The sequence below is a fragment of the Phacochoerus africanus genome, chromosome 16 (genome assembly GCF_016906955.1).
Source record: "Phacochoerus africanus isolate WHEZ1 chromosome 16, ROS_Pafr_v1, whole genome shotgun sequence".
Classification (NCBI taxonomy): domain Eukaryota; kingdom Metazoa; phylum Chordata; class Mammalia; order Artiodactyla; family Suidae; genus Phacochoerus; species Phacochoerus africanus.
The window spans coordinates 13,706,320-13,718,570 of NC_062559.1; the positions used below are offsets into that span (position 1 = coordinate 13,706,320).

Consider the following 12,251-nt stretch of genomic DNA (forward strand, 5'->3'; position numbering starts at 1 on the left):
AACTGAATTGCACCTTATTTGTAAACAAATCAAGCAGGTTTAAACTGTTGTGCCGTTCTTTTTTTTTTTTTTTTGTCTTTCTGCCATTTCTTGGGCCGCTCTTGTGGCCTACGGAGGTTCCCAGGCTAGGGGTGGAATCGGAGCTGTAGCCACCGGCCTACACCACAGCCACAGCACCTCGGGATCTGAGACACATCTGCAACCTACACCACAGCTTACAGCAACGCCAGATCCTTAACCCACTGAGCAAGGCCAGGGATCGATCCCACAACCTCATGGTTCCTAGTTGGATTCATTAACCACTGAGCCATGAGGGGAACTCCCTGTTGTGCCGTTCTTGGGAGAATAAGGGAGTATTTATTACTGAACTTGTTACATACTTTACTTAAACTATACATACTAAGGAGAAATTTTGGTTCTAAAATTATAATTCTTCAAGCAATTTCTAATTAACCCCTTGAAATCCAAACATGCAAATAGACCTGAGTTCAAGAGTCCATGTCTTTCCTCGTCGAGACTGTATCAAGGCTTTCAGGGAATTTGCAATGCATCGCTTCCCATCCCAGTATAAAAGAACAGCTACTAATCCTCTGGTGAGGCCAGGAAAATGTGGCTGTTGGTGCTCTCCTAGAAAAGGCATTGGAGAAATAATTTAGTAAACAAACACACATGTATTTAGGCTGAGACAAAAATCACTATACCAATACTCAGTTCAAAAGATCACAGAATCTCAGGGTTTAAGGGGCCCTCAGGGTCCTCTACTTCAAACAGCCACAAATTGGTTTATTTTCTTTCACATAAAATCTTTCGAATATTTGAAAGTTTCTTCCCCTGGAAAACTAAAAAACCTTTTCTTATGTTTCAGCTTTTACTTGACCTTTTAACTGCTCTCCTTTGAATAAGTTTGATTCTGTCTTCGCTGAAGTACCTTGCCCTATAGTTTCAGTCTCATTTCCTATGGCTTTTTTCTTCCCTTGGCCCAATCACTCCTCCCCTCTGTTCCCAAATTCGTCTCACTGTCTCACACCTTTGTACAGGCGATTGCTTCTGTCTCGATGCCCTTGTCCTCCTGAGTGCTCACCCCCTCCGCCTGATATATGCCTACTCATTTTTTTTTTCTTTTTAGGGCCACACTCTCGGCACATGGAAATTCCCAGGCTAGAGGGATGAATCAGAGCTATAGCTGTCAGCCTACACCACAGCTTGCAGCAACACCGGATCCTTAACCCACTGAGAGAGGCCAGGGATTAAACTAGCATTCTCATGGATAACTAGTTGTTTTCTTAACCCATTGAGCCACAGAGGGAACTCCTCATTTTTTTTTTTAATGCAGCCTTAGATCAAAAAGAATTTTGGCAGCCACACGATATCTTTAGACATATTAGACTTTCTTCCAATTAAAATGACCACCTGGTAGTTCCCATTGTGACGCAGTGGAAACAAATGTAACTCATATCCGTGAGGATGCAAGTTCAATCCCTGGCCTCACTAAGTGGGTTGGGGATCCAGCATTGCCATGAGCTGTAGTGTAGGTCACAGACTGGGCTCGGATCCCACGTTGCTGTGGCTGTGGTATAGGCCTGCAGTTATAGCTCTGATTCGACCCCTAGCCTGGGAACTTCCATATGCCACAGATGTGGCCCTAAAATGTAAAAAAATAAAATGACCACCTGTCTTCTACACGTCTCCTCCTTTATAATTAAAATCAACTACTTATTTTATGGAAATTTCAATCTTTTCTCTCTTTTTTTTTTTCTTTCTTTCTTTTTTGGCTGTGCCCACAGCATGTGGAAGTTCCTGGACAAAGGACTGAATCTAAGCCATGGCAGTAACTCAAACCTCAGGAATGACTCGAACCATAGCAGTGACAATGAATCCTTAACCACTAGGCCACCAGAGAACTCCCAATTCTTTCTCTCTTTCTGTAACTCTCCTTACAGCCCCTGCTAACAACTTCCCACTGCAGCCAGAACAGCTCACCATTGCAATTTTCATGGCCTGCAAGCCTATGATCTGACTCTGGCTCTGTCCTTGTCTTCCTTTACTCTCCCCCTCATTCTCGATGGTCTCTTATCCTTCAGCATGTCTTTCTTCTTACCTCAAGCTGTCTGCTCTCCCTGGAACATCCCACCCCAACAATTCTGGTATCTTGTCATCACGCAGGTGTCAAGACAAAAGTCCTAGTCTCAGATAAGCTGTCCCGAAGTACCCCACGTACAGCTGCCCCCTACTAGCCCACATCTCTCTACATCCCCCTGCCTTGTTTTATTTTCTTCCTAGAACTCAGTATTATTGAAATTATCTTATTCTTTATTTGAATCACCTCCTCAAAAAAAATTCCAAAAAAGAAGTAATATTACCTTCTTACTCATTATATGACAATAAATACTTTCTACTATAAAACTTCAGAGATGCAGCCAGTTATTTTTTCCTAAGCAACAACCATGGAGAAGCCTATCTTAAAACAGTTAAAGTTCCTTTAACAACTCTGCTAACTAAAGCCTTCCAATTGGTCGAAGATAAACAAAAGGAAATATTTTGAATAAGCTACATCCTTAGAAACCATTTTAGAATCTAAAAGATATAATACTTCAAATTACAAGTGAATAAACATTTTATATTTATGTATTACCTTAACATAGGTTCATTAAGTGTCAACCTACCAGCAAGAAGAAGTTCAACAGCTGCCAATTCTCCAATATCAAAAAGGTCACTGAGGATAAAGGCCTCTTTAATGAGCTGTTCAGGAAGAAGTCGGGTTCCCTGTTGACCCTGGATGGCAACTCCCTCTGTACTGGCTTTCTGAACCTTCTCATGTTGTTGAACATTTTTTGGCTACAACAATGAAAATAAATAGAATGAATAAATAAATAGAATCATGCAATGAAAAGTGCACATTAGAGACAAGGTACTAAATTGTTACTGGAGGAGTTTCCCGTGTGGCTCAGTAGAAACGAACCCGACTAGTATCCATGAGGATGCGGATTCGATCCCAGGCTCCACTTAATGGGCTAAGGATCTGGCGTTGCCGTGAGCTGTGGTGTAACTTGCAGATGTGGCTGGGATCTGGTGTTGTGGTGGCTGTGACATAGGCTGGCAGCTGCAACTCCTAGCCTGGAAGCTTCCATATGCCACACCTGTGACCTTAAAAAAAAAAAAAAAAAAGGTTACTGGAGAAGTTTATTCATAAAGCAGCCTATCATGACAAACAGGAATATTTCTTGTGCAATAATATTGTAGAAAACCTACAAGTACATTGAGGTAACATTCTACCTTTAGCTTTTTTTTTTTTTTTTGGCTGCATCCACAGCATATGCAAGTTCTCTGGCCAGGAACTGAACCTGTGCCACAGTTGCAACCTGCATCACAGCTGTGGCGACATCAGATCCTTAACCTGTGCACCACAAGGGAACTTCCTAACTTTTTATATTACTATGACTTTCTCAGTAACCACTTCTCCTAAACTCTGAACTAAAAAATGCTGAGAAATCACACAAACTAGCCTACTATTTTTCAAGTATCTAAGGAATTTTCCAATTATATCTTTAATAAATATAAAAACAACAAAGTCTTCAAGTGGGAAACAACAAATGGAAATGAAATGTTGAATTAATTAGTAGGGCTGATAATAGCTTATTAGTATGTTATTTAAAAATGTAGTCTTATTTGCAAAAAGGCTTACTTTGTGCAAATATTTAATAAATAACATATAAAATAGAATACCAGATGGATCATAAAAGCTTTAGGTATTTATACCTTGAAAAAGGGCATTCAGTTATTTAATCCAACTCCTCTATTAACAGAAGGGAAAAACTGATGCTCAGATAAGTCAGGTGACTTGCCTGTGGTCATACAACTCTTTAGTGGTAGAGTCGAGACGAGAACTCAGCTCAACTGTCTCTCAAGCTAAGGTTCTTTCTGGTAAGACAAACTCATAAATAGTTCTTAGAGGGTCTTGTTAGTGTATAAAAAACAAAGCTGCCAAACAGCGGGGAAAGGAGTTTCCAAATACAAATCCCAGCCAGCGAAGTACTCAACTCCTGGCTGAAAAGTATGTCAAAATGCAGTGATTAATGGTATGTAAGAATTAATTAGTTCAGCTAACACAACTTACATAACATTATGAAGAGTTAAAAATGTTGAAGTATACCTGGAAATAAATAAAATAATCAATCTTACTAAGCTTAGTTGGATTAACTGTAAGTCAGAAATTCCCATGAGGCTCTTATTTCTGGAATATACTGAACTTTCTAAATCATATTCAGACATTATTAAGATATCTCCTCGTTGGAGATAAATACAATTTTAATTTATATGGAGAACCAAAAAAAGATAATAATTGCTAAGAAAAATTCCATTTTTAGAAAAAATTTGAATCAACACACTAGAACAAGTAAGATATGTCATTTACATACATTAAGAATTTCCTTGTTCCATTAGTTTTAAAAAGAAAAAAGAAAAGAAATAGCAAATCCAAGAAGCATAAAAAGAAAATTTCCTACTGGATTTCTGAACAATGAGATGAAGTCAGGTTTGTGCTTCTTCAGAATCATGTCAAGGAGGTGGACGGCTTCAGGTTGTCTTCTCCAAAGAGCATTTCCCACGGTTTGCCAAATGTCTTTGTAAGGACCCCACAGACTAGCAGCTTAAAGAAAAAAATAAACCAGCATCAAATAAAACATGTATTTGGAAAATATGATAAGGTTATCGTCTGCACATTTTAGTCATGCTCACAGCGACTTTAAAACATAAAGAGTTCTATAGACAAATCAAACATTAATTTAAAAGAATATCAGGGGATTCCCGTTGTGGCTCAGCGGTAATGAACCCAGCTGGTATCAGTGAGGACGAAGGTTGGTTCCCTGGCCCCACTCAATGGGTTAAGGAACAGGCATTGCCTTGAGCTGTGGTGTGGGTCACAGACAGGGCTCAGATCCCCTGTTGCTATGGCTGTGGCCTAGGCTGGCAGCTGCATCCCCGATTCGACCCATAGCCTGGGAACTTCCATATGTTGCAGGTGCAGCCCTAAAAAGCAAAAAAGCAAAAAAGAATATCAGAATCCACAAGCAATAATATCAAGTCACCTAACTTAAGATAGAGTAAATCCTGACTTTTAAACTAGAAAATCAGGGGTTCCCGTCATGGCACAGTGGTTAACGAATCTGACTAGGAACCATGAGGTTGTGGGTTCTATCCCTGGCCTTGCTCAGTGGGTTAAAGATCTGGCGTTGCCGTAAGCTGTGGTGTGGGCCGAAGACGCGGCCGCATTGCTGTGGCTGTGGTGTAGGCTGGTGGCTATAGCTCCAATTAGACCCCTAGCCTGGGACCCTCCATATGCCGCAGGAGGGGCTCAAGAAAAGGCAAAAAGACAAATAAAATAAAATAAACTAGAATGTCAGCTGAACCTGGTTTTGCCACTTTATTAGTTACTTGATATGGAGTGAGAAGATAACCTTTTTACATTTCAGTTTCCTTATACATATAAAACAGGAACATCATTTGCTTCATAGGGTTGACTAGATTAAATGAGGTAAAAATACAATATAATGTCTGGCATATCCTAGGCACTCAATAAATGTAACTGCCTTTCCTTTCCTCCTTATCCTCCAAATGAAAAGCAGGAATGGGGGGTGATCAGAATCTGTAAAACTGAAAAGCTGAAAAAATAAGTAATTTATTCTGGCTAGGACACTAGCTATTTAAAAACAGCATAGAGGAGTTCCCATCGTGGCGCAGTGGTTAACGAATCTGACTAGGAACCATGAGGTTTCGGGTTCGATCCCTGCCCTTGCTCAGTGGGTTAATGATCCGGCGTTGCCATGAGCTGTGGTGTGGGTCGCAGACGCGGCTCGCATCCCTCGTTGCTGTGGCTCTGGCGTAGGCTGGCGGCTACAGCTCCGATTAGACCCCTAGCCTGGGAACCTCCATATGCCGCGGGAGCAGCCCAAGAAATGATAAAAAGACAAAAAAAACAAAAACAAACAAACAAAAAAAAACAGCATAGAGGAGTTCCTGCTGGGCACAGTGGGTTGGGAGTCCAACTGCTGCGGCTCAGGTCACTGTAGAGGTGCAGGTTTGGCGTAAAAGTGTAGGATCTGTGCTCCTCAATACACAGATTGAAGATTGAGGGGCCTGAAAATAGTTCTGAAGGGAGTTCCCATTGTGGCTCAGCAGGTTTAGAATCCAACTAGTATCCATGCGGATGCTGTTTGATCCCTGGCCTCGCTCGGTGGGTTAAGGATCTGGTGTTGCTGTAAGCCATGGCACAGGAAGCAGAGGTGGCTTGGATCCATCATTACTGTGGCTGTGGCGTAGGCCTCAGCGGCAGCTCCGATTGAACCCCTAGCCCAGGAACTTCCATATGCTGCAGGTGTGACCCTAAAAAGAAAAAATATTAAACACCCAAACCTCAGTACACAAAATCAGTTCTTTATAAACAGGGCAACTTACTCTCAAAAGGAACCACCTTTAGGGAAATGAATTTTTCTTGATAAGGTACCTAACACGTGTGACTATAATTATAATTCCCATTACTCTGCCTTCACTTGTTTGGGTGGCCAGAATCGTCATCATATCATGTAAAGTCTATGCCATTGCTTAATAAAGAAGTTGTCATCCAAAAACAAACAAACAAAAAAAAAGGTGCAGGTTTGGTCCCTGGCCCAGCACAGTGGGTTAGGGGATCTGATGTGGTCGAAGCTGCAACTAAGAGTCAATCCTGGCCTGGGAATTTCCAAATGTTGAGGGTGAGGCCATTTAAAAAAAAAAAAAAAAAAAAAAGGAGTCCTGTTGTGGTTCAGTAAGTTAGGACCCAATACTATTTCTGTGAGGAGGCAGGTTTGATCCCCGGCCTCACTCAGTGGGTTAAGAATCTGGCATTGCCACAAGCTGCAGCATAGGCTGCAGATGTGGCTTGGATCCGATGTTGCTGTGATGACAGTGGCAGCTCCAAGGAGACCCCTAGCCTGGGAATTTCCACATGCCTCGGTTGCCGTTGGACGAAAAAAAAGGCATAGAGAACAAACAAGCCAAAAAACAACACAGAAAGAAATAAGGGGATTCTTTATAAACTCATACAGAAAGGATCGCATTTTGCTTTGTAAAGGTGGTAACAATAGTAAGTAATACTTACAGAGCTTTTGCTCTGTGTTACTGAGCATGGTTTGAAAAACACGACCTTGGACCTTGAAGCCCAGGGTTTCTCTTTGCAAACAATCAGATTTGGTACCTCTGTATGTTTATAAAGACTTTGAAAGAACAACGAGTCAAAACCAATCACTTGCTCAACCAGTGAAATTTGAGCCAACTATAGTTTCAACTGTAAAGGGTGGGTCTGCAAACATTTAACTGCTTTCTGAGAAAACACAAATCCCACTAAAGTCACCAGGACAATCAGAATGACATGGAAGATAGCTGTAACCTAATTAAACACATTACAATCTGATGAACAATGCTGCAGAAGAAGGTAATGTACCAGGCAAAAATTATTTTAAGGAGAGATGTGCAGGAAGAGGACAGACTAAACTAGTCTAGAGGATCGTTCATTCACTCGGCAAATACTTACCAGAGGCCTTCCATGTGCCAGGGATTGCAGAGCAAGCAAGAGACAAGATCCCAGGGCCCAAGGAATGGACAGATTTACAAGACAGATATTAAACACAGAATTCAAAACACAACTACCAGTATAGAAAAAAGGCATGATGAAGAAGTACAGAGTGCTATGAGAACATCTAAAACAGGAGTTCCTTCATGGCTCAGCGGTTAAAGAATCTGACTAGCATCCATGAGGACACAGGTTTGATCCCTGGCCTCGCTCAGTGGGTTAAAGGATCTGTCATTGCCGCGAGCTGTGGTGTAGGAGGCAGACTCGGCTCGGATCCTGTGTTGCTGTGGCTGTGGCTGTGGTATAGGCTGGCAGCTACAGCTCGGATTCGACCCCTAGCCCGGGAACCTCCGTATGCCACAGATGTGACCCTAAAATAAAAGACAAAAAAAAAGTACTACAAAAATCACTTACTGCCACTATTTTGATTGCTGAGCGGTTTGAGCCTTGGATTTCTGGCCAAGATGGAATTTTTTCTGTTAGTAAATGGGAAAGCTTCAAGCAGTAGATGACAAAATGAAAGTGGACGATGGTGTGACTGATGGACTAAACAGAATATGAAGTGCCAGGACCCAAAATTGATAGGTAGGTAAGCTACTCATAAAGTGATGGAACCTTAACCAGGATGAGGACAGGAAAATAGAAAGGCAAGACCTGTTGGTAGAGTCAGAACTGTTAAGTGGTACAGGGTATGAAGGAAAGTTATCAAAAATGACTCTTGCAACTGTGAAACTTGCTTTACCACGGGTATTTTTAAAATCTGACAAAAGGCTGACAAAAGTAAACTGTAAAAGTAATACTTTATAGAACCTTCGAAAAATAACTTTTTTTTTTCTTGGCTGCACTCACAGCATGTGGAAGTTCCTGGGCCAGGGACTGAATCCATGTCACAGATGCAACCTGTGCTGCAGCTGCAGCAAAGCTGGATCCTCAGCCCACTGTGCTACAAGGGAACTTCCAAGAATAGCTTTCTTTGGAGTTTACATACTTAGCTTGACAAAGCTTAGTGATTTCTAGAGACAATTCCACTTCTTCCCATTTATGAAGAGGCATCCAATAACACATCAAAACTATACACAAAGGAGTTCCCACTGTGGCTCAGTTGGTTAAAAATCTGACTAGTATCCATGAGGATGCAGGTTTGATCCCTGGCCTCGTTCAGTGGGTTAAAGATCCGGCTTTCGCATAGGTCACAGATGTGGTTCAGATCTGGCACTGCTGTGGCTGTGGCATAAGCCAGCAGCTGCAGCTTCAATCTGACCCCTAGCCTGGGTGCAGCCCTAAAAAACAAGTAAACAAAAATACACACATACAAAGAGCACCCTAGTGGGGCAGTAGGTTGAGGACCCACCATCATCACTTCGGTGGCTCAGGTCACAGCTATGGTATAGGTTCAAAAAATATTTACATATATATATTTATATACATATATATTTTTATATATAGGAAACTGGCCTAGCCAGGGAGGTAAGGGAAGGAGTCACTGAGCAAGTGATGATTAGGCTGAAATGTGAAGGGAGGTGGTAAACAAACCTCTTTTCCAGTATTCTTTGTTTCTATAAAATGTGGCTACTTTCAATATGTTTCAATATCCCATCTAAGTAGAATCATCCAGTATTTGTCTTTTTGCTACTGGTTTATTTCACTTAGCAGAATGTCTTCAAGGTTCATTCATGCTGCAGCATAGGACAGGGTTTCCTTTTTAAGGCTGAATAACAATCCATTGTATCTACAGACCACATTGTCTATCCATTCATTTGTCAACGGGAATTTGGGTTCCTTGCCTGGACATTTAATTTTTTAAAAATATCATCCTGGGAGTTCCCGTCGTGGCTCAGTGGTTAACAAATCCAACTAGGAACCATGAGGTTGCGGGTTCAATCCCTGGCCTTGCTCAGTGGGTTAAGGATCCAGCATTGCCGTGAGCCGTGGTGTAAGTTGCAGACGAAGCTCCGATCTGGCATTGCTGTGGCTGTGGTGTAGGCCGGCAGCTGCAGCTCCGATTAGACCCCTAGCCTGGGAACAGACAGACCAGCTTGCATCCCACATTGCTGTGGCTGTGGTGTAGAGTGGCAGCTGTAGCTCTGATTCAAGCCCTAGCCTGGGAACCTCCATATGGTGCAGATGCTGCCCTAAAAAAAAAACAACAAAAAACAAAACAAAACAAAAAAAAACCTCCTGCCTGGGCTTTTAAAAATGCTTCCTGGGAGCTCCTTGGTGGCTCAGGAGGTTAAGGATCCAGTGCTGTCACCTCAGCAGCTCAGCTGGCTGCTGTGGCCAGAGTTCAATCCCTCAAAAAGTTTCCTTTCTATGTGACCAATTAAATACCACTGCCAGGAGGCCTCACTATACAATGTATATACGCTTTGAAATTGCTGGCAACTCCTTTTCCTTCAATGATTTATGTTTAATGATACTAATTTAGGATGAGCATGTACTAAAGAAAAGTATATAACCACACGTATAACATGAAAACTTTGTTTTACGTTTACATCTGGGTTAGGAGGGCAAGACAGCAAGATTAAGGAAGTAACTTCATTACTAAATTCAGGTATATGGAAATTTTATGCAATGAAATGAATTAGCTTGTGCTTCAGTAGGAACACGTTTAAGTATCAAAGACTGACTTTGAATCATTAACTGTATAACCCTGAAGAAGTTACTTAACCACTCTATTTCCAAATCTGTAAAATGGAGTATTTCATAGTAGCTACTCCATAGGTGGATAAAGGGGATTAAATGAGATAAAAGATAGCTCCTAGCATGGTGCCTGGGGAAAAGGAGGTGCTCAATAAACATAATCCTTCATTATTACAAAATAATTTATCATAGTGTTTCTGAAATGGTTTGATTTGCAAAAGTCAGATTTAGACACGTTTTCAAGAGTATCAGTCGTGTGAAAACAAACCAGCACACACATACACAAAACAACAGCATAGGGAGTTCCCATCCCGGCTCAGCTGGTAACCAATCCAACTAGCCTTCATGAGGACGTGGGTTCCATCCCTGGCCTGTCAGTGAGTTAAAGGATCCAGTGTTCCCTTGAACTGCGGTGTAGGTCTCAGACAAAGCTCCAATCACGCAGGGTCGCTGTGGCTGCGGCACTGGCCGGCAGCCTTAGCCCCTATTCGACCCATAGCCTAGAAACGTCCCTAAGCCGCAGGTGCGGCCCTAAAAAGACAAAAACAAAAAATAAAAACAAACAAACAAACAAAAAAACCCCAAAAAACAAAAAAACCAACTGCGTAGAGACAGAAAGAAAAGGCGCCCCAAGAAAGAGCTCTCTTTGAGTGAGATTCTTTACAAGGATTTACCTCACCGATGTGCTCTTAACTGCCTGTAAAGCTTAGCATGGCTCAAACAAGACACTGACATTCAGAGCAGGAAATTGATTTGCAGGAACGCTCCTGCCGCTGCAGCACGTCTGGCAACCTAGACCCGCCCACTAGGCGCCAGCAGAGCACCCCAGGAACCGGGACAATCAAAATGCACCCACTCTTTTAAATGCCCCCCCGCAGGGAGGGGGAGTTCCGCCCCAGATTGAGAACTGCCCAATCCAAATCCTCCAGAGTTTCTTTACAACGTTCTAGATTCTGCCCTGTCCCGAAGATCTACTGCTCCAAAGGTACAGAAGCATTCAGGACAGGCCACAACTGCAGAGCTGGGAGTCATGGTAGTCCTCGGCCACCTTCAAAATTTCAGGCTTCATAACCAAGGAACCTCGCTTCCTGCAGAACCCCCCAACCTCCATGAGCAATCCAGGTGCCTAATATAAAGTACGAGTTTCGGCATGGGCGTATGGCTGAAAAAAAAATCTCAGGTCCCCTGACCTCATTGCTGGAAAACTGCATATGAAACCTGGATCACGGACACATAATGGGGTGAGTAATGGAAGAGAACAGGCTTGGCCTTGGGCTGCGAGAATTCCACGCCGGGTTCCGGTGGACCGAGCTTCCTCGCCTCGACCCTCAAAGCCCAATTCTTAACACCCGCAGAGCCGACGCGCGCCATTCAAACTGGGGAGGAGCGGGAATCTAGGCTCCCGGCTGGAGAGAAGCGGGCACTGTGCACAAATGGGGGACTGGACTCCGAGGAACCCCACAGCCCGGGTCTCTCCCTTAAGAACCGATCGGCACCTTGCCCCACAATTTGCCTTCTGCCCCGGCCGCACCTACCTGAATTTACCGCCAACAGCGTCGCCATGTTGGAAGCGCACTAACGGAGCCCTCCTGACGCACGGAAGCCCCAGAAAAGGGCGAGGCTGCCTGGGGCGATGCCTGAACATAAAGGTACCACGCTGTCTCCTTCCTACCGCACGCTCTACCGAGCTTGTCTTACAAATACTCGAAAATCTACTCTGAGCCACAGACGTCAATTTTCGCCAGGATTATTCCCATTCAAATAAGGCGAGGGCAACCAGTTCGGCGACACGAGGTCCTCGTGTTGACGATGTCGTGCAATGCATGCTGGGGAGTGTAGTTTTTTTTTTTCTTATAAGGACTAAAGTTGGTTAGGTGGTACAGAAAAAGATTAGTTTCTGAAATGATGCCCACTTATGATATTATGAAAGCCATAAATTCAAATCATTGTCTATATGTCAAATTAAATCTTTGCATTACTCCTTTACTTTGGAGAGTGGAGTGGGGTG

The 12,251-nt window shown here is 42.8% G+C and overlaps 1 protein-coding gene across 2 annotated transcripts in view; it reads right to left on the reverse strand.

Annotated features, from left to right (window-relative positions):
* NUP205 (nucleoporin 205) overlaps window positions 1-11,908 on the reverse strand; it is a 103,063-nt gene extending 91,155 nt beyond the window's left edge. For both annotated transcript variants that reach the window (XR_007132594.1, XM_047763169.1), the window contains exons 1-4: window positions 11,779-11,908; window positions 4,503-4,645; window positions 2,664-2,835; window positions 483-627 (exon numbers count right to left, since the gene is read on the reverse strand). Coding sequence is in view for 1 of the 2 variants with exons in the window: in XM_047763169.1 (XP_047619125.1) it covers window positions 483-627; window positions 2,664-2,835; window positions 4,503-4,645; window positions 11,779-11,806 (488 nt within the window). In the remaining variant the exon portion in view is untranslated. The remainder of the gene's footprint in view (window positions 1-482; window positions 628-2,663; window positions 2,836-4,502; window positions 4,646-11,778) is intronic.
* Between the last annotated feature and the right edge of the window lie 343 nt (window positions 11,909-12,251).